Source organism: Excalfactoria chinensis, chromosome 5, assembly GCF_039878825.1.
Source record: "Excalfactoria chinensis isolate bCotChi1 chromosome 5, bCotChi1.hap2, whole genome shotgun sequence".
Lineage (NCBI taxonomy): Eukaryota > Metazoa > Chordata > Aves > Galliformes > Phasianidae > Excalfactoria > Excalfactoria chinensis.
The window spans coordinates 40,878,918-40,900,444 of NC_092829.1; the positions used below are offsets into that span (position 1 = coordinate 40,878,918).

At 43.5% G+C, this 21,527-nt stretch overlaps 1 protein-coding gene and 1 long non-coding RNA gene across 2 annotated transcripts in view; one reads left to right on the forward strand and one right to left on the reverse strand.

Annotated features, from left to right (window-relative positions):
• TMEM86A (transmembrane protein 86A) overlaps positions 1-20,408 on the forward strand; it is a 30,619-nt gene extending 10,211 nt beyond the window's left edge. Inside the window, exons 2-3 of the mRNA XM_072339161.1 lie at positions 5,873-6,137; positions 10,175-20,408. Of these exons, the coding sequence (XP_072195262.1) occupies positions 5,873-6,137; positions 10,175-10,602 (693 nt within the window). The 3' untranslated portion in view covers positions 10,603-20,408. The remainder of the gene's footprint in view (positions 1-5,872; positions 6,138-10,174) is intronic.
• LOC140253521 (uncharacterized) overlaps positions 3,464-21,527 on the reverse strand; it is a 29,223-nt gene continuing 11,159 nt past the window's right edge. The window contains exon 6 of the long non-coding RNA XR_011903875.1: positions 3,464-3,635. This is a non-coding gene — a long non-coding RNA (uncharacterized lncRNA). The remainder of the gene's footprint in view (positions 3,636-21,527) is intronic.

Genomic DNA, 21,527 nt, shown 5'->3' on the forward strand with positions numbered 1-21,527 from the left:
ACAAATGTAAGCCCTCTTATTAATACCTGGCTTGCACAAGTATGTTGCACTAACACAGTACTTCAGGCAGGTTGATTGGCTGGTTCAGTAACTCTGCCACTCTCTGTAAACAAACGCTTTTTCTTGTAATTTCATTCAGGAGCAGCTTGGGACATGTACAAGCCATCTCCTTCCCTGATGAAAGGCAAGTGACCTCCCAGGAGCAGTTTTGCTCCTGTGGGAGAGCAGAGATGGAGGCAAAGCACGGTGCTCTCACCTGCCTGGGACCATCCCAGACAGCCCTAATATTTCAGCGATCTGTGGACTATGAAGTGCTGGCTGGATGGCCCCTTTTCATCTCAGCCTTCTTTTCTCACACCTCTGAGATCCATGCAGGAGGGATGCAGAGCCGAGCATCCCAAGTGGCTGCCAGGCCTTTGCTCTGTGGCCCAGCAAAGGCCCTGACATTCTCCTTGGAAAAGGATGATGTAAATGGTGCATTTGAGTACCAAGCAGCTCAGGCTTCCTATTGCACACCTGCATAAAAACAAAATCCTTCTTTTATAATGGCTTCAGTGTGCACCTGTGCAGAAGGCTTGATGCTGTACTGTCTGAGCAAGGATGGGAGCGCAGCAAGGCCGGGAGGATGGTGACTTTTCCTGAGTTTGTGGCCAGGAGTTGCTCAGCACTGCTGTGTTTGTTCTTAGTTTAGCAAAAGCTGATGAGTAGTTGAAACCCGGGGAAAATTGGTTACCTCTGGCTAGGATCTGTGAAAGCGAGGGCTTCTTCCCTTAGAGTCTACTTATTTTGATTATGCATGAAGATGTTTGTTTTTTTGTATGCATAGCCTGATGAAGAATCATGTTGGTTCCCAGTTGTTCTGCAGAGTCTGTTGCATGTCCTAATTGTGGTCCATCTTCAGGCTGAAGCAGGTCTGACATGGTCCATCCCCACATGGCTTTAACAGCAGAGGATTTTCAGTGCCTTGCAGAGAGCCATATTTGCTGGGCAGTGAGAAAAATGAGCAGTGGCATCATGATGCATGGCAACAAAGTCACAGAAATACTTATTGGTGCACAACTTGGGTGAGAGCTATTGTCATAGTTAAGGCAGAACCAAGGCAGGATCCACAGTGAGCAATGCCAAAAGCCAGGAGAAAGAGCTCAGCTACTGGTACATAAAACGATACTCAGGCAGCCAAGGCCGACGGGAGGGATGGGTGGAGGACAGCAGCCCAGCTTTTTTTGGCCAGTGTGCACAGTCGTGCTCAAGTGCTGCTCAGTGGAATAGCTGGGGTATTGTTTTTAAAACAATCCTCGTGAAAAACAGCATTTTACAACCTGATGGGTATGAACCACAGCCCCACAGCAAGCTGGCACACAGCTGTTGTGCAGATGAGTCTGCATGCTCATTCTCTGTGGAGGCTGATTTAGGGAACTTGTGAAGAGAAAAACATTACTTGATATCCCACATTGCTTGCTGGGGTCATTACAGACCTTTGGGCTCTTGCCTAGTCATCAATAACTAATTTGAGGATATAGCTTACGGGCTATTGTATGAAGCTTTTAGTCATTTTTGCATGCTGGGTCCAGCATATATTTTGTGCACTGGGTACCTTTTCTCAGTCTTTATTACCCTGCATTGTTTCTCCTTCTGTAGTTGTGTTTCCTCATGGACAAGCCTAACCTCTCAAAAGTCTTACATCAATACCAAACCACAGCATGGTTGCAGTAGTTGTGTGATAGCATCATCTGTCACTGCTGAACAACAAGGAAATGAGCAATATTACAAGCTAGAGCAGGGCAAGAACAGACAAAACAAAAAGGAATACTGTACACCTATGAATCCCTAGCAGGGAGGTGGATATCCAAGCTAGGAGCCTCCAAGGAGCTGTGTGTGTCAGTACCACGTTCTGTTTAAAGATCACAGGTGTACATCTCTTGGTGAGAGCCAGGACACAACTTCCCCATGTTCTGTCTAAGCTCTGAAGGGTTTCATTGGCTCTGTTTAAATGCAGATAATTTAATAAATACATGTATTTCCATTGGAATTCCACAAATACAGCCATAATGTCTTTACAGCAACTTGAACCATTTTTTAAAGACTCTAAATGACTTGGTAAACATAGGAGATGAAAAGATGCCCTGAATTATGCTCAGTTAAAAATTCCAAGCTTGAGAACATTGTTTTGTAGTTGTATTCAAGATGTTTTCTGTACTGTGTGTCAGCTAGAGGAAATGAGCAGTGGAAAAAGAGAAGTGAGAGTAAAATTCAATAGACATTTTAATAAAATGGCAAAACCCAGCTTAAAGCCATAAAAAATGATACATTAACCAAAAGATCTTGTCACCTGCAGCAAATATTTCATTTTCCAATGCTACGGCACAGCCACATCTCAAGTTCTGTCTTTGAGACACAAATGCAAGGGAGATGGTTGGCTTGATGCAATTTGCCTATTAATCCAAGCAAGATTTCCTTCCCCGAGGTACAGGCAAGTTCAGTCATGGATTATGTGCTTGGCTTTCCTCAAGCCACAGCCTCCACTCATGCTGGTACACAGTTTCCCAATACCAGCTATGACTTATCCTCTGGATGGCAAGTTGTCCCATTTTCTCTACCTAGGTCCTAGCCACCTGTCCAAACAGGGAAATCCCCCAGCCTCATCCTTCTGTTGCTTCAGCCTTTCTTACAGTGTTTCTCCCAAACATATCTGGTGCTACACCATCCCACCAGCAGGATGGGTGCCTGGATCTCAGCTATGTGGGAATCTCTGCCTCTGTGAAGTGCCCCTCATAGAGCGCTCCTTTTGGTCAGAGCCAGCACAGAAGCTCAGCTGATCCATAGCACAGAGTAATAGGCAAGGGCATGTTTTGAAATAACTCATTTAAAGTATACTTGAAGAAAAGGTGCATGGGAATAAAGAGTTAATGATGAGAAGCCTTCTATGTCTATGAGGTTTTTCTTATGTGAGGACTCCAACTCCTAAATTCCAGAGTTATGGGTGAGCAACTAAGACTGGAATCTCACCTCTTATGCCTGAAGAATTCCTCAGTTGTTCCTAGGCTGGAAATAATGCAAACTATTATTTTAAAATAATGCTGGTTGGGTTTGGAAAATTCAAATGCAGATAGTAGAAAATGATAATTTCAAGGTTACCAAGCAAACATAATCTTTCTGCACAACTGCATATCTCACATTCAGTAAGGCAAGGTTCCTGGGGAAAATGACAAATGTAATTAAAACCTGTCTCATCATGTGTGCACACAGGGGAGGGCAAGCTGTGATTGCAATGGCAACTGCTCAAACTGCAGGTGATTTTATTTTATGACAGAGTATTAAATCAAACTTCCTATGTTTATTAACCTAAATAGTCTCCTGTATGCTTCTAAGGTGCTGCTGTGATTTGCAAACATGGCTGAACTTGAATGACACCTTTCAGCACAGACTTCTGTCTTCAGAGATAGAAGATATTACTTACCTTAGCTAAGACTGTTACAGGGATCTGGAGCACTGTGGATGCTGGAAATCCTTTCTATCTTTGGAAGCAGTTAGTCTTCCATCCTGAAGGTCTCAGGCTCTTCATGATGTAGCGGGGATCCTTCATGGTTGGCAGGACAGAGGTGGGGATCTTGCCAGAGGTGCTACCATCTCTGCAACTGCAAGAGAGAGAGAATGTGATCAACCGTGTTTTTAACAAAGGAGTTTTACAGAAGGGGAGAGGACAGAGCTGGAGCCAGGCAGAAGTTCTGGAGGTGGCTGAGGACAATGTGATGCACCACTTCAGAAGAGGAGGAGGAAGTGTGGCTCCACTCCCCCCAGTGTAACTTGCTAGTTCCTAGTGCACCCAGTGCTGTGGGACTACGTGGGACTTTTATTTCCAGTTTAGTTGTTACTTACTGCCAGAAGCCCAGACAAGGGGAGGTAAATGGTGATTAATTTAGACAACCTAAGTAGAGGACTCAGGATGTAATACAAGAAACGTAGCGGCTTTCTGATGTCCTTTTGTGAGTGAATTTCTGTAGCCCGGTTGTTTAATGGAGTGTTTAAAAACTGTGTTGGCAATAGCCTATGAATAATGTATGCAGGAACAATGAAATACCTTACTGTTAAGAAACTGCTGATATGCTGGGGAACTTTCCATAGGATGCAAGAACAATTTGGAAAGCTCTGTCTTCTTGGGATGCCCTTTATTTATAGTCTTACTCCTTCAGAGATTGCATTTCCTTTTTGATACCCCATGTAAAGATGCCCTCCCCTGCTTCTGCCTCCATCTTCCAATTTCACTCGATTCCCTTTGCTTATGGCTGTAAAACCTGCAGAATTTTGATGAGTATATGCTTTATTACCTGAGCACTGTAAGCGTGGAGATATTTGCTCAATAGCCTCCAGCCATTCCAGGTGTCTGCACCAAAACATGCTGCACCAAAGGAAGATGCACTATTTTTGTGTCACAGCAAGGATGTTCCATGGTACAGGAAGCAGAAATAGGGCCAGATGATTTGGAAAAAAAAATAAATAAATAGACCAGCAATTCTTTTTCAGGTTTCTGGAGTATGGGGTCCTTGCTTGAAATAAGCAACTGCAGTGTTGCATACATGGATATTCCATTTTTGATGAACCTTGCAGTGCCAATTCACTCTGATCCCTCTAAATTTTTCCCCATGTCCTCTTTCAGTGTATAAGGGCTCTGTGCCTTTTGGCTGTGAGTAATGGTTAGCTGCTGTGATACTAAGTGACTAAATCTTGCTTGACTGCAGAAATCAGAAGATAGAGAATGAAGTCCTGCTTGAAGGGTTTCTCTGGAGTTTGCACTGCTTCAGTTGCAGACTTCCCTGGACACAGCTCATCAACACTGTAGGTGCAGCAGGCAATCACTGGCTCTTCCTTTGCTCCTTGCTTTAGTCATCAGCCACAAGAGAAGATAAAATAGTAGTTTTGTTTCTCACCTGAGGTTGTCCACATCTGCACTGAAAAGCAGAAGTGCCACGGGAGGGACACTGAACACAATATATATCCTATTCAGTATACATCCTGTTCAGAATGGTCCCAAATGAGTGTATGCTAAGAGCAGACCCAGCCTGCAGACTCTATAGCAATCTATCCCATCTCTGCTGTGACTTTCTTGTGAGTAGCTCAGTGCTCATGCTGCATTTTTCTGGCTATGCTTATGCAATAGACCCCTGAGTCAAAGCATTTCCTGCAATATGGACAGTGTATTATTAGTGTAATTCTTGAACAAAACAACATATGATTGATGTTGTTACATTAGTCAGCTAAGGAAGCGATATCCTCACCTTGGAGGTTGATGCGATGGGTTTTGAAGTCATGTGGTGATGGCAAGCTCCAGGCATGAGCCTACAGGGCAGGAGAGAGAATGGGTTAGAAGAGAGTTTGTATCCCCAAGGTGATCTGCAGCTGGCTAAACAAGAGGACACACCAGCCTTGGAGGGAAGACTAGTACTTGCTTGCTTGCTATTAGTATTAGTATAGTATTAGTATAGTATTGGCTTGCTTGCTGCTGTGGTACTCCTGGGGAGTGCAGTATATTCTCAGCTACAGGAAAAGCTGTGTATTAAAGAGGTTAGTCTAAACGCAAGACCACTAAGGGGCTTTGACTAAATGTTTTAAACAAAACTGATAAAAAAGTATCTAAAATTCCCTCCATCTTCATTCTGGCAGCCAAGAAGCTCAGAAGAGGTTTACAAAGGTCTAAGTTGAAGATTGTGTTTAAGTTCAAGCAGTCTTTTTTTCTGAGGTTGAAATGCTGATAGCTGACTGTCTACAAGAAGGAAAAGCTTTCAGAGTGGAGGAAACATTTCTGTTTTGCAGATTAGTCCATTGATGCTTCTGATGCTCCTGTTAATTTCTCTTTTTTCAATGTTTGTTTCTTTAGGTGAAGAGTGAAGGCCCCAAACTGGTGCCCTTCTTTAAAGCGACTTGTGTCTATTTTGTCCTCTGGTTGCCAACTTCCAGCCCTTCCTGGTTCAGTGCCCTCATCAAATGTTTGCCCATCTTCTGCCTGTGGGTTTTCCTTCTGGCTCATGGAATTAACTTTTTAGTGGCACACCGGAGTGCCAGCCGCATCCTAGCAGGACTGATATTCTCAGCAGTGGGAGATGCCTTTCTCATCTGGCAAGAGCAAGGCTACTTCATTCATGGTGAGTATGGTGTGCGTCCTGAAGGGTTGCCACAGTGCCCAGCTGTTACACTGTTTATTTAGTAGTGAGTAGCTTGCCACGTTTGTTTTGTTTGTTTGTTTTTTACTCATGTACAGCTTAAGTGCCTGGTAGTGTGAGATAGTCATCCCTAGACCAATATCCATTGCAGTTAGAGGAGTCACATCATTGATGAGACTCTTGAACTTCTCTTGAAGTGTCCTGAAGTCAGAGAGGTCATTAAGACAGGTTTGGTTCCTTGGCACGTGTTTGTAGTGTCTCATCTGGCTGCAGCTGGGAAAGTGGCATGGGTAGAATGTCCTGGGAAGAGGAGGAAACTCACAGCACTCAGCATCTCCCAGGAAGCTGCAGGAAGTATCCACCTCCTGTCTCTCCTCAGGGAGATCTGTCAGCCCTTCTCTACAAGGATGCAGAAGACACATGAGGCAAAGGCCCTTAATGGAGAGAAGGTAGAGAGGATCCTTAAGTTGCAGAAGACAAGCCCACAGCCAGGGGGAGGTGTTTAAATGGATGTCAGAAAGCAAATCATCAGGAATCTTGCCCTACTTTCAGGTTCATCAGCATGAATCATGCAGCCTGTTGTAAAACCATAGGAACTGGTTTTGCAAGACATGTAAATTATAGGGAATCGAGGGCAAACCTTACATGACACCCTGTCATCTCTACAGAAAGATCTACATCTCTCAGAGCAAACCAAGCTTATTTTATTTCACTGTTTTGCAGACTAGAACATAATGACTTAGATTAATGATTTAAAGCCACATTGAGGCCGCCTGCAGCAACACTTGCCATGGCCTTGGATTGTCACAAGAAATCAACAGCAGTTAAGTCCTTCACTTCACTGCATTGGTGGTGTTTGTGAAGTCAACTTCACCAGCAGAGGGATCTCATTTAACACCCGCCATTAGCTGGCTGCTGTGACTGTCCCATTGGAAAACGTGATGAGATGGGGGAACTTTTCTGACTTCTATGAAAGTCAAAGGCTTATTTTTTACTCCTTGTCTGAAATCAGTATTTAGTTCTATTCTGGAATTCCCACAACCTCTGCTTTCTTTATGAGAGGAAAGTATGTGAAATGCTAGACATGAAAAGCCAAATACTTTGAATCTGGTTTTAATCCTGCTTCCCAAGGGTTTATCCAAATCTCATTAAAAGTTCCTGTAAAAACTCTTAAGATTTTGGTGAGGTATATTAAGCCTCGGGGGCTGGATCTGTTTGGCTGAATTTATGGCATGTTTCTTAGAAGGTCCAACTATCTCTCGGGTTGCCATTCACTATGTGCTGAGTGTTGGCATTCCCACTGACAGGAATGCATGGCTCTGCACAAGTTAGCCTGGTCCAGCTGCCCATGCTTCTGCTTTGCCTCCTGTCATTGCTTCTTGAGCTGTGGCTTGGAAAACATTCAAGACCTGATTCTCACCATGACTGTTTTTGTACATGGACTGTGCATAACTTCCCCATTCCCACGTAGCGGGGATATCTCTGAGTCACTTATTTGATTTAATGACAGAAGAAGGACAACCTGTCACAGAAATTCAGTGCTGAGTTCAAGTGTTTTAATCTGCAAATCAGCAGGAATTTTTACCCCAGTTTGTGGGGTATGACTAATTTTTCTTCTTGATTTAAGGAGAATGCTTCTTTAGCTCTCTTGGAGCATTTTGATAATCTCAGCCTGGATCCTTGGCTTTCTCTTGTCTGCCTCAGTCTGTACTAATCTGAGCTACTGCCTTCTGTAGTGAAGTGTTAACATTTGCATTTCAGCTGTCAGCAAATAAAGTGCACCACCCCACTTATCCTGTCACCTTTCCTGCAGAACGTATTTTCTCCTAAGCACAGCAAGCTGCTGTTGTTGACAACTGACAACATTCAAACTTTTGGCATTGTCCCTTGTGGGAATTTCAAATTTCAGGGGAATGAAAGGAATTACTGGAGAATAATGTACTTTCTCTTCAATTTCTATGGCTTTCAGGCAGATAAAAAGGTTGAGATCTGAGTTAAGTTGAATAGCTTTTGAGACAATGATTTTATAAAAAGACATTTGTTCATTATTTTACAGGGAGGTGAGAGCCTGGGAACCTACTTCTGGCACACTTCCCATTTCATTTTTGCTGTTTCAGTCTACTAAAAGCAAGCTATTTTCTGACTAGTGTCTTCCTGCTTGTGGAAGATACTTTACAGTGTTAACACTCGTGTCCTTTGATAATGGGAGATCAGAAAAATTATGCATTTAGTAAAGAAGATGGGATCTTACGGAAAGGACTTACTGCCAGCCTGAGCAGCAACTCCAGGGCAGGGGAAGTGGGAAGAAAACCTGGGCTCCCTGATTCCATCTGGCTCAGAATAAGGCAGAGAGTGGAAGGAAGAAGACAGATAGAAAAGGCTGATTTGCCTGGTGTGATTGGAGAGCTGAGCCAAAGGCTGAGAAATGCAAGAAAATCGCACCCTGCTCCCTGTGCATCTTTCACAGGTTTCTCTGGTTCTTGGCCTTATTTGTGGGTGCTGAATGAGCAAAACTCAGAGCAGACTCTCGTGACCTCACTATATATCACAGAACTCCTCCTGCCTTTCTGGGCTTCTGTTTGGCTGCTGCATCTTGTCCTCCTCTCTTCTGCCTTGCTGCTGGCTGCCTACATGAAGGACAACTCATTCTTCAGTTCCCCATTCCAGCACTTTCCACACAGTGCCACTGAAGGAGAAATCATTCCTCATAGCTAGAACAAAATAATCTTCCCTTCCTGACCACTCCATGGCTCTAACCTTTCCTGCACTATAAACACTTCTCATCCTAAATCCCTTATCCCTCAGTGCTACATACATGAAAACTGAAATATCAACTTTTTGTTGCCCTGCTTTGCAATTCCTTCTCCTTCCCACTATCCATTTCCTCCCCTTGCGGACTAAATCCCACTAGCCCTCTCCCTCCTGTGGGATCCCCTGTCATCCCACAATGGCTGAGTGGATGTTGATCCCAAAGGCTGGGAAATGCTTCTCCTTTTAGCTGCCTCAGGAAGTATCGGAATGAGGAGATGACTGCCAGCAGGATTTAGCAGTTACCTTTGTACCACAGCACTGGGCTTTAAAACACAAACAGGTGTCCTGCTGGAGGACTTAGTTTCCCAGATCATTTTCTCCATTTCTTACATGGGTTTAGGGCCTACTATGTGCAAGTAGTAGTCAGCAGCTGTACCAAAACATGATGACATTTTTTGCCAAATGGGTTAGTGGCAAGTGATTAACACAAGGACAGTACCTTCTATATGGGATCCCTCAGGCATGTTGCACTTCAAAGGGAAGCTAACATTTTATTTTCACTGATTGATTCCAGCTAAGGTTCATATGAAGATTGCAAATAGCTATAACATTGTTGGCAGATCATATTGGTGTAGTCCCTGAAATATGTCAGCTGCTTCTTCCAGCTTAGGTTTCTCCTAGTTATGTGCAGAGATGGAGTAAAAGCCAGATGCAGTCCCTGAGTTCTTTTGGGTTTGGGGCTAACTATGGTTAGATTTTCTGTCTAGATTCAGAAGGATCACTGTCTTATCACATTTTGTTCTGACATGTCTCTGATTCCATCATTCCTGTTCCAATTTACCTAGGAGTGAAATGGTTCAGATGATAATTAGAGGCAATTATCTTTGCTCTGCCTTGCCCCCACCTTTCTGTCCAGTGCAGAGAAAGAGTTATCTGAGAAACAGTCTTTGTTCTTTCTGCAGCAGCTTGGCTCACCTGGCCTCTTGGCAAAAGGTGCACATCACAACAGAGTCACACTCAGCTGCAGCTGTAGAAGTACTGAGGCTCTTTCTCAGGGCAGGAGCCCGGTGCTAAAGTCAATTTCCCATGCACATTTTTTTATATTAAAATGGTCCCAAGTGACCAGTATGGTGCCTGATTAAATTAAATGGGGGTTGTAACACAACAAGGACATCTATACCTGGTGTAGCTTCTGTATGTTTCAAATCCAATGTATTCATGTTTTCTTTTGCTACCGGCTGCCAGTCACTGTCAATGCCTCTTTCCAGGTCTGCTGATGTTTGCCATCACACACATCCTGTACTCCTCAGCCTTTGGCATGAAGCCTTTGGACCTGAAAGCCGGCTTGATGATGGGCCTCATTTCCAGTTCCTGTTATGCCTTCCTGTACTCCTACCTCTCAGGCCCATTCACCTACCTGGTAGCTGTCTACATCGCCTTGATTGGCTTCATGGGTTGGCGAGCGGTCGCTGGCATGCAGCTGTGCAATGACCTCTGGACATGGACCAAGCTCTCGGCCTGCATTGGAGCAATGCTTTTCATGGTGTCGGATCTGACCATCGCAGTTAACAAGTTCTGCTTTCCTGTACCCTACTCGCGTGTTATCATCATGGCTACTTACTATGCAGCTCAAATGCTTATTGCACTGTCAGCTGTAGAGAGCAGAGATGAAGAGGACTTCAAAAAGAGGAGCTAGGTGGAGTGCCGACAGTCTGTGAACAGTGTGGGTTATATCTCAGGTGCTGTAGCTGCATTCACCCCTGAGAGAGATCTCCATTTCTCTAGGCATATTGGTGATGTTGATTTTGCTTCTTTGAAGCATTACCTTTGGGGCTTTATTTTCAATGGCTTTCTCTGAATATAGCTTACTTCAGTGTGGAGTCCACGTCAGAAAGCTTAAGATTGTCTCTGCAGTAGCTACTCATTCAATTTTTTCCACCTTGGAAGTTCTGTACTACTGCACTTTATTTGTTAGTCTTGAAACTGATGCTGAATGTCTGGAAATAGGAGGCCCAATGGACAAGTTTGGCCACACACTGTGCTAGGAAACTTGCTTTCCATAGTAGGCAGAAAGGCACAGATCTCTGCTAAAGCCATAGGTAAAAATGAATTTAACCAGTGTTTAAGTTAGCCTGTTCTTGTGCATTACAAACTCAGTACACAAACTGGAGCGATATGAGTCTCTGCTGAAAGGAAGCCTATAGCTATAGTAAAAACATCACATTCAGATGAGGACTGAGCTTTGAAGTCAGTAGCAGCACACTGGGCAGCCCCTAGCAGAACCTGAATGAGAACCAAACACTGAGCAGAGAGCCCAGCTTGAGGTACACAGAGATGAAGTGCTGTGTGCTTTGATGGCTGCTGATAAAAGCTCTAGAGCAGGTCTGTGGACACCTGTCAGCATTGCCACGTGTAGCAGAAATGGTAGCTTGGTGGGATTTCAGGGTCATCCAGGTAGGTGGGCCAGTGCATTCTCCTCTGCTACATGTGTACATTTACACAGTGCCAGCAGTTTCTGTAGCAGGAGTTGGAGGGTTTATGCTACTAACGTGTGTCCCATTAGTATCTAGTACAGCAGGAATCTAACATTTACACCTTTCTTTCTCAGTATTCTAACAAATAACATTCCATATACTTATGAAACGTTACTGTCCTGCTGCTTGCAGCACCTCTTCTGAGTGTGTGTGCATTTCCCATGTCTGAACTGGTCAGCTGGGGCCCTGATTTTGACTGTAGATCGTTGTTGTGTTTTGCCAGATGGTGGCAGATGTTCAGCTTTGCAGCACTTGTGTTTGGAAACCCCTTTTCAGCAGAGCATCCTGAAAAGCTCAGTTCTCTGTGTTCAAAGTGCCTGCTGCTTCCTTCTTGAACTCACATGGATGCAGCGAGAATGTGGGAACGCCTATTTAATTCTGACCCAAATCCTTTAGTTGGTTTTTCTGCCCATCTGCTGAAGCAAGATTGCTTCTGACTTCACTCTCTCAAAAGATGATAAAGAGGTTGCCCTGTTGTTGTTTTATTTGTTGTTTGTTTTTTAATACCAGACTGATTTGTGATCATGTGTGCATTTTCTCCTCTTATTTAGGACATCTGACAGCAAGCTACAATTCCATTTGAGTCTCTTCTCGAATGTGCTCTTTCCCTCTGTCCATTCTAAGGTTGTTACTATGGGTGGAGATGCTCTCCTAGTTGTTCTGAAGACACAACAAACTCATCCAGATGCAAAGGAAGTTGCTAAGGGTTCCTGAACATCTTCATCCTGTGGCCACAAAGGGATGACCAAAATAGATTGCACCTGACTGAAATCCATGCAGTTCCTAATAAACCCTTGCACATTCTTGTATGACAGAGTGAACAGGAGGGGCAGCCTTCCAGATTGTCCTCGTGGGTTGAAAACCACCACAGTCGCCATGCCTTGCATGCCCAGACCATTCCAGGAGAAAACCTGGCACCGTGTCCCTGGCACCATCAGCAGAGCAGGAATTCCTCTTTCCAAGGAGAGCAGCTGGGGTCAGAAGCCAGCTGAGGAAACATCCTTAGTTTTTCTGTTGGTGTTGAGAGGTGTTAAGTCGCTTTCCTGTTCCTTTCCAGCCTTCTATGTTGGGACTAGTCATAGAACAGGCACTGCCTCTCCACAGTTGGTGCATCGGCACCAATGCCACCAGTATTACAAAAATCTAGGTTAACCATCCTGACCCCATGGAATCATCTACTGCTCTTCAGAGAGATCAGAAAGGTCAGCTGCGTTGTAGAGAGGGAAAGCATTGTAAATAGCACAGTCCGGTCTAATCTCTTCCTTTTAATGCTGTTGTGTAATACTGTCAGTATTCATTCACCAGTGCGCTGGGGTCTGCCTGGAGTAAACTGCTAAGGGAATTTAGAGCCATAAAACATCTTCATTCATCAGCACTGCTTATCTCCTGGCCGCAGCTTGAACCCTGCAGTGTAGCTCTTTGCAGATGTCAGCTGCTGTTACTAAGCTTAACTGTTTGCAAATCTCTTTCTGTAAAAGACTGACCCGGCTAAGAGGAAATGTAAGCATTTGGGATGAACCCCACCATTCTCCCAGCACATAAGAGCATGTTTCAGTCTGGGTCGGCTCACTACACTCAATCTTTATTCTGGCAGTTCTTCAGAGAAACCCCCTGCACTCTGAGCTTCCCAGATGACCTCAAGAGGTCTCTTCCAACCTCAGCCATTTTGTGATTCTTTGATTTAAAAGTCAGAATTTCAATCTGAACCATTATCTCTTTCTTTCTGTTTAGAAAAGAGCAATCTTCAGTTTACTGAAGACAGCTGATCTGCATTTCTGCATGCTTTTTCCTCTTGGCTTTCTTCGCTGTCCTCTACTTTCAGGCCTTGCACACTTGCAGAAAAGGATCTTTTAAGTGTAAACTGGAGACCTGTTCTCTCTTCTTCTGGCTGTCAGAAGTGCAGTTTCTGGATTCAGAGGTCTGTGGGTGGCTTTAGTTAGGACAGCAGAAACACGTGTCACCCAAGTGGGCTGTTGTCCCTTTATCATCAGCAGCTGTCTGGGCTGCAGCCGGTGAAGCAACAGCATTGGCTTGCCCAGGAACATGAGGCAGAGACCTCAGCATACAGAGTCCAGAAGAGTCCTGCTTGGCTCAGTGGTTTGCCAGTGAAAGCTCTTAATCTCCAAAATCTCTCTCCTGCTTTGCATTCTCTACTTTTCATCCTTATTACTTGAATCTGACCATTTTCCTGGAGGGTGTTTTTCCTGCTAGGAAGGGACCAGCTGGTGAAGACACTTAATTTGACACAGTTTTCAGAGTTTCATAAACCTTGAAAAACACTAAGCAATTGCTTGCATTCTGCTAAATACCTTATCTTGGGATTAAAACTCTTCTCTCAACCCAAGCAAGGGCAATCTTCATTATGAAAGGGAACAAACAAAAAGTGGGGAGAACATGATTATCTATGACACTGCCAGTCATTTGTGTATCTTCCTGTAGTCTCTTTGCATTGTAAAATGACATTGAGCCATTCTTATCAGGAGTGCAGTGTTTGAGGAACACCCACTCTTCAGCCCAGGAACATTGCAGAGGGAATGAAGCACCCCAGTGGTGCAGCATGCCTGGTGGCACCAATACTATCAGCTCCAGTGCTTGTTAAATTCAGCAGTATTTCTTTCACAATGCTGTACTCAAAGGTTCCTCAGCAGTTCCCATCTAAGGTCACTTGAGGTTATGCACACAGTACATCTACTCTTGTTCTCTTGTATTAATTCATACTTATCCTTAGGTCTTTAATTGGATATATAGAAAATACATTTCAGCTGAACATCTCTTCCTGGTGGTAGATCCTCCTTGTCCTTGCTCATACGGAACTCACACTGAAGCTGGAGAAGCATTCCTATTTGGAATGGGTTTTTAATAATGTATTGGGCTGTGGAAGTTACACTGATGTCAACAGGATAAAGCTAATGTAGAAGTGGCAGGTTGAGAAGAACAAAGCCAGAGGATATAAACAGCTTTACTCTTCTTCTGCGTACATATTCATGCTTTATAGTTGGCTTCTTACTCCTTCATACTGAGGCAACTGTAAGACAATAATCAGTCGATTGTTTTAAGAATTACTTTAACATGGCTTTTAAATGACTGCCAAAACATTCATGCTGTAATCATGCAGATAATAGATATATTTCTACATATGTATTTAGAACTCCCAAGACAAACTCTGCAGATTCTATTTAGTGATTCTTCCAAGTTTTCTTGTGCCATAGTTTGACACTGACATCTGTAAGTTTTCATCTTGCTGCCATGCTAATGTTGGGAGCTGGTCTGGAAGAAGCAGATCAATGCAAACAGCAAACGCAAAGCTTAGTGGCAGGTGCCTTGTTCTCGCTGCTTTGGTTCTGTATACAGATGAACTCTTTTACTCAGCAGCATAATCATGTTCTGCCCAGGTACTTCTCCTGCCTTTTATCCATACTTGCTCCTTTTGTGGCCTTGGGTAAGTCACTTTTTTTTTTTTTGCAGCCAGATCCTCATCTGATGTAAGTAGGCACGAGCGTAGGAGGGTCAGCGCTCTGCCAGGTTATGACAGCCAGGACCAGGACCTGTGTGTCTGTTCTTATCCCATCTTGAAAATAGTGGTATTAGCACTTACCTACCTCACAAAGATGCTGTAAGGATTAATGCTTATACAGCACTCAGAAGATGTAAAGTGCTATATGTATGTCTCAAATGTTAATGTACTGTAGCGATAAAAATACTTCTAGGCATCTGCAGAAGCATGGAATGTGTTACTGCCTTTTTGATTTGCATTAGACTGAAAGCAAATGAAACCTATTTATTCATACTGTCTAACAGGATAGGCTCAGCTACACTTGAACTCTGTGGAGGTTTTAGCTTAAAAGTCTGAACACTAATCTCAGTTTTGCAAACAGTTCTTAGTTTATCTTAAAGCCTCAACCAAATTCTTAGACGTGGACCGTGCATCCAAATTTTGTAGTCTAGTCTCATTCTGAACTAATGAATGAACCGAATCCAGCCAAAACACAGTGCTCTTACAGTCTGCGATGGCTGTTGAAAACATTGGAACAGAAAACAAAGTCATTCTGTTCAATATTCATCCTGCTGAAGGTCAGCTAGGTTTCAGGAGACAACTTAAAAAGGGATGTTTAATTCTGTGATTCTAAGTTTACTGGCTTTAATATCAGCAGAGAGGGAAGGCCTTGATAGAATCAATAAGGTCGATACATCCTTCTTAAATTATTTCCTTTTAATCTGAAACTAAGTAGTTGCAGGTTCTATACTGAAGGAAGTACTTGTACCATCAATCCAAGGGCCTAGAACAAAAATACATCTAGAAATACAGCTCTAAACCATCACCATGTAATCAGTGACTATAAAAATGCCACAGTTCACTGGATTCAGATCTGGAATGCAGCTAGAAACAACTTGGATCTGGTAGCACTAGCTGCTGTATAACAAATGAAAGTGAGAAGTTACCAAGGAATGTGAACTGTGTACATGCGAAATGGACCATAATTTTGAAGCAGCTGCAGTAAAATCTTATCTTAATATGAACTCAGAAGCAAACACAATGCAAATTTTCATTGTTTCTTTACAATGTATGATGAATTTTAGTTTTCTTAGTTTGGAGGAAATTTTCTTAATGTTATTTCATTTTTGCTCTTATTGTAAAAAATAAAACTATACATCTCTAGATAGATCACAAATTATAAAAGGTGGCCAGTTGGCAGGAATGCCAAAATTTCTGTGGCTTGTACTGTTTTTTGTGGTGACACTATGCTGCTGTAGGATGAGCTACTGGAGTGGTATGAGGCTCAAAAGGAAGGCTGAAGCACAAGGCCTGCTGCAGACTCCCACAGTCAGTCTCATGCAAGAGGAATGCAGGGACTGAGCTGCCATGACTGCAGTGGGAGCAATGATTGATCCCATTTGGGGATAGACTACATCAGGAAATAGAACAAATCTTTTCCTGACAGCCAAAAATCAAGAAATCAAATTCAGCCCACTGCATGGGAGCACCAAGTCAGTATAGACACATGGACTTAGACATCACTCTTGTAGGCTTCTGCTGGACCAAACCTCGTTCCCAGTTCAGCAGGGACATCTTGCTCCAGGCCTACTACATGGGCAGGGCCAGGCCAGCAGGAACTATTAAAAAAGAATAAATCTGAAAACCAAGAAACAAACCCAATCAACCACCACCAAAAAAAACCAGCAACAAACAAACCAAAAACCACAAGAACACAGATACCATTAGGTAAGCAGTAGTTCTGCCTTACTGAGATCACAGGAGTCTGTCCTGAATAAATACTAAGTCCATGTCTCGTACCATGTAAGCCTCACCCTGGCCCCTCTGCCATGTGTTCCAGACTGAGTGTGCAGAAAGATGTGACCGAAGCAGCTGCTCTCCCCAGGGAGTCAGCATTTTGCCATGTGTGAAAGTCTCCAGCACTTACTTCCTTTACCATGATTGTAAAGGTCACCACAGGCAGTACGGCTACTTGAACTGGGATCTTTTCTTAACATATTTTTATGCTGATTTTACTGTTTTAATTCTTTGTTTGGAATGTATTTTTTTTTCCTCATTTCTTCTGTGTGTAACAACAATTAAAAATATTAATTTACTGGGTATATTTATTGTGCAGATGTAACATCTCTTTGCTCATTTCCTGTTTCTGTGACAGCAGCCTACTGAAGCTCTGTAGCAGGCAGTGCTGTGCCACTTATGTCCCTCGGTAATGTGGCTCTGCCCTGGAGCTACCCAGAGTTGCACTGAAGCAGAAAGGCACTGTCGCAGCCTGATATAGTATTCCCATCTGGAGAACCCCTGAAACACACCCACAGGCACCCCACAGAGCACATCCAGCACAAATGAACTAAGCTCCACCGTGCTGATGGCAACTGGCTAGTGTTACAACACATCCCAAGCGTCCCAGGGTGCAGAGCCCTGAAGGACACTGGCTCCTTGCTGCAACAGCCAGTCCCACTTACAATGGTCATTTGTTCACACTTTCAGAGAGAAGGCAGCTTGCTGCAAATGATTATCTGAGAAGGCTGCTCACTGAGGTTACCCAGAAGTCCCACACAAATGGCCAATTCTCATTTTTCTCCTCTCCTAAGTAAAAATTTCCAGGGGAGAAATAGGTTAATATGGACATCTTTTTTCTGATTGAGGATCTGATGCCAGTTTCCTCAGCTGTGTTTGATGCAGTGGCACAGATATTTGGTTTCATTAATCCTGAACCAGGCCATCTGTCACCAGTGGAACAGGTTTCAAGAATCTATAGCGTAGAAATGCAGAGCAAGTGCTCCCAGTCCATTAAATGGATCTGCTTGCAGGCTTAACATAGATCCTTCCACTCTCCCTTTTTGAGTGCAGTGATTCCTGATCTGAGAACGAACCAGTACTAGGCAGAGCCACTACCAAGTGTCAAAGCAATCCAAAGGAAAATCAGGTGTTTCTTTCCTACGCTTTTGTCTCTTATAATTCAGTTCAAAAACTTACAAGCTCCATGGGAGGAGCATCCTGTACCAGCACACTTCCTTCCTTGTTCCAGGTGGAACAAAGATGGCAAAATATTCTTGGACTAAGCATGTGTGTGTGTCTGGCCACATTATGCTTTTATACCAGAAAAGCTCCAGGAAAAAAAATCACTCTAAAATAAAAGAACCAACAGTAACTTATGTATAAATTTACCTGACTATGTCAATCCTTCAGTGGCTCAGACATGTTCTAATTCCTTACTCTTACCCACCAACAGTGTGGTTACTGGACCATTCTGGATCCTGGGTTTGCCTTGTGCAACCAGTTCTTTCACATGGTGACTCCCTCACTTGCAAAGCTGCAGACTGTATTTACTTTTTTGGGATTTCAAGGTTTTAAGTACTTCAGATTTCTGGCTTATGGTATGTTTATACACAGCCTGACATAATGAAGCTCACGTCATCACAAGAGGTCCTGTGGAGCTATCTGGGGACATGGCAAATAAGGAGGCAGAATCCAGCTCTCCTCTTGAACACAGAAGCAAACATCTCATTGACCAGTGAAGCAAATGGGTAAGTAGAAGAGAAACAGCAATATTTGGCACCTTTTACTACTGTTAAGATACACTAGCAGAAATGTATTAGACATGTAATTCCTAGCGTGCTGCCTGAAACCATTTTAGAGGAAGGAAATATGGAAACTTAAAAATTGGCCCTGTTGATCAGGAGCACCATTCTCTGCCACTTAGTTTAACCAACCATTATAGAAGCCAAGCACACTTGCATTTTGAGCCACACAAGCAAAAACAAATGATGCAGCCACAGCAACACTGTTCTGTATGTTGGACCAAGCACAGCAGATTCTACTAATTACATCCCATGCTGAGACTTCTGCAAACTTTCTGTCACTGTGTCCAAGAGGGTTTTATCACGCATTTCTTAAGAAAAGAGAAAGTGAGAAGTGCTGCAATCACCAAAACCAACCCCCCCTTTTGAGTGGAAGCCTCACAAAGCATTAGCTATGTGGCTTCATAAAGCTGTTTAAAAGCTTTCCTTAACATCTTTCAAAAACAGCTGATTACAGCTTTCATAGGAAGTGATACTTTAAGTTCTGGGAAATCTCATTTTCATTCTCATTTCCCTTTGTTCAGTTCAACGCTGTTCTGAAAAAATCACTTTGTCTAATAGGCATTGTGACTTTAGTGCTGTGCCATAGAAAATGAGATTCACCCCTTCAGAGCTGTAAGATGCTGCTGCTCTGTGTCACAGGGGAGGAGCAATGCACTATTTCAGCTAAAGCTGAAAATACGGCTGAACAGAAGAATGAACGTCCCGTAAAGAAGAGAGATGGAAAAGTCTACATAAGAGGGAAGACAAACAGAGGTCTAGCTCCTGTGGAATCAGCAGAGGAATCATCAGCAGAGATTCCAGCACAGGTGTTTGGGACTCATTTGGACATCTCTTAAATCATTCCTCACTCCCTTCCCTTTTGGGCCACCTGTCACTACATAAAGGCCATTGACATCACTAAGAATGTACTTGAAGTCTGAAGGAGCTCCTAATCTAACTAAGTGCTTTCACAGCTAGATTAACCACAACAGGTAATGCTGTCCTTCAGCTGACAGCAGCCAGCCCCAGGCAATAACTACCACTCTTCCAGAGCAAAAGTCAGTAAGAATATAGTTCTGCAGTTCTAAAATAAACCAGCAATTAAGTTAAATTCTAAGTGAAATCCTCATCTTCTGAAGACATTTTCTCAGTATGTTTTATTCTGACATCTGCTCTCCCCACCTCACTCAGCTGCAAAATCCCCTAGCAGGTCACAGACTCTCCCAAGGGTCTGCCCAGGTAAGTCAAGGAGTTGTCTCAGGAGGCCCTGGAAATAAGATATTACAGCATTTGATATATCATCTTCTCCACCCCCCACCCAAGGGGCCATTAAGACATCCAAATATAAATTAGCACCTCACCCACACAGTGCTTTTGCAAGCCTTGTTCCTTTAGCTACCACTGCTTACAAACAGGTTGCTTTGCATCGCTTTGAAGAGGCGTGTTCCTATTGTAACAGTTTTTACCACAACAAGGTTTGTGTAAGAAGGCAGAAGGTTTGTCCTTCCCAGCAAACAGATCTCAAAAGGTACAGAAAGCTGTTTCTGTCCCTCCAGTCTGCCTGTCTTTCCTAAGCACCAGTGAACAGCACTGCCAAAGTTCTCCTTGCATCAGCTTGGCTGATAGTGATGCCAGACCAGGGAGAGATTTCACTGTTTCTGGGAAATAGGAAACTGTCCTCCAGCTGTTGGATGTGGCTTGAAGCTGTGGCTTCAGGGAGGAGTGCATCAGTGAACCTGGGAAGCATAAGACCCAGTAATACTAGAGCGTCCTAAAAAAGAGCAAAGCACTGCTTTTGGTGTTTTAGGTGGGTAGTGGCTGGCCTCAGTGAAAGAAGTGTCATACCTATCCTACACAAAAAGACAAATGAGTGCTTGAAAATCAGAGCAGGAGACACAACATCCACACATCCTTTCCCTCCACTGACCCACACTGAGCTACTTCCCCACTGGCAGAGAGACTGAACCTTTCAGAGCAGGGCCTCAGTTGCCAGCAGGCAGTCCAGAAGCAGTGATCACAGACAAAAATAACCCTAAAAGATCTTTCCAAATATAGTTCATCATTATTGGTGCAGTATCAATTTCATTTCAAGCTGTGTCTGGCAGTGTCTCACTCTCATTCCCTGTAAAGAATAACAGATCCAGAGGCACAAGGGCCCTTTCTCTAGAAAGGAAAATGGGGGAAAGAGTTTCATGTCAGACAAAAGGATGGAGATTTCTTGCTCTCCAATGTTTAACCTTGATTCCTGGTTAATCATAAGTTGGGTGAGCATAATAAAAGCTGCTGAAACTCAGAGGACAAAGCAGTTTCCAGGCATGGCTGTACTAAGACCAGTCTGCCAGCTGCAAGTTTGAGCATCATGACACTGGGAAACTATGTGTGCCTTGTGCATTACTATTAGTAAAACATCACCCTACACACCTGTGAATGCTCAGTTGCATGTGACCAGTCTGAGCTAACTGGAACACTGCTGCTATGTTGCAACCTGATTCAAAGGTTGGATGGGAATTTCTTGCATGGAGAAAAGAAGGGAAGGGAAGGGAAGGGAAGGGAAGGGAAGGGAAGGGAAGGGAAGGGAAGGGAAGGGAAGGGAAGGGAAGGGAAGGGAAGGGAAGGGAGGATATCAGCGTCTGATTTTTTAGCTTATTTATTTAACTAACATTTTGTCTCTTGGAATTTTTTACTACTGTTGGCAAATGTTGGCAAAATCCTGGCATTTCACAGAGGAAGAGAAGATTTAACCAGTGCAGTCTTTAGTATTTGTGAAAAAAGCAAAAAGCTGTTGTTAGAGTTTGGACTGCTTGGAAATGTGTAGGTAGGCCTAGTTAAAAACTGAGAAAAGGCCATATTTGCTTTTGAGTCACCTGGGTGTGTTTATGAGACTGCAAGCCCAAATATGCCATTTTAAGGGATCTAATACTGTTTTCAAATAACTGAAGGCAAATCTTAATGATTTCAGAGGAAGACAGCACCAGAGAAAGGCTGCTTTTTGGATTTGAAGATAAGTCTGTAGAAACACTGTGGTCCTTGG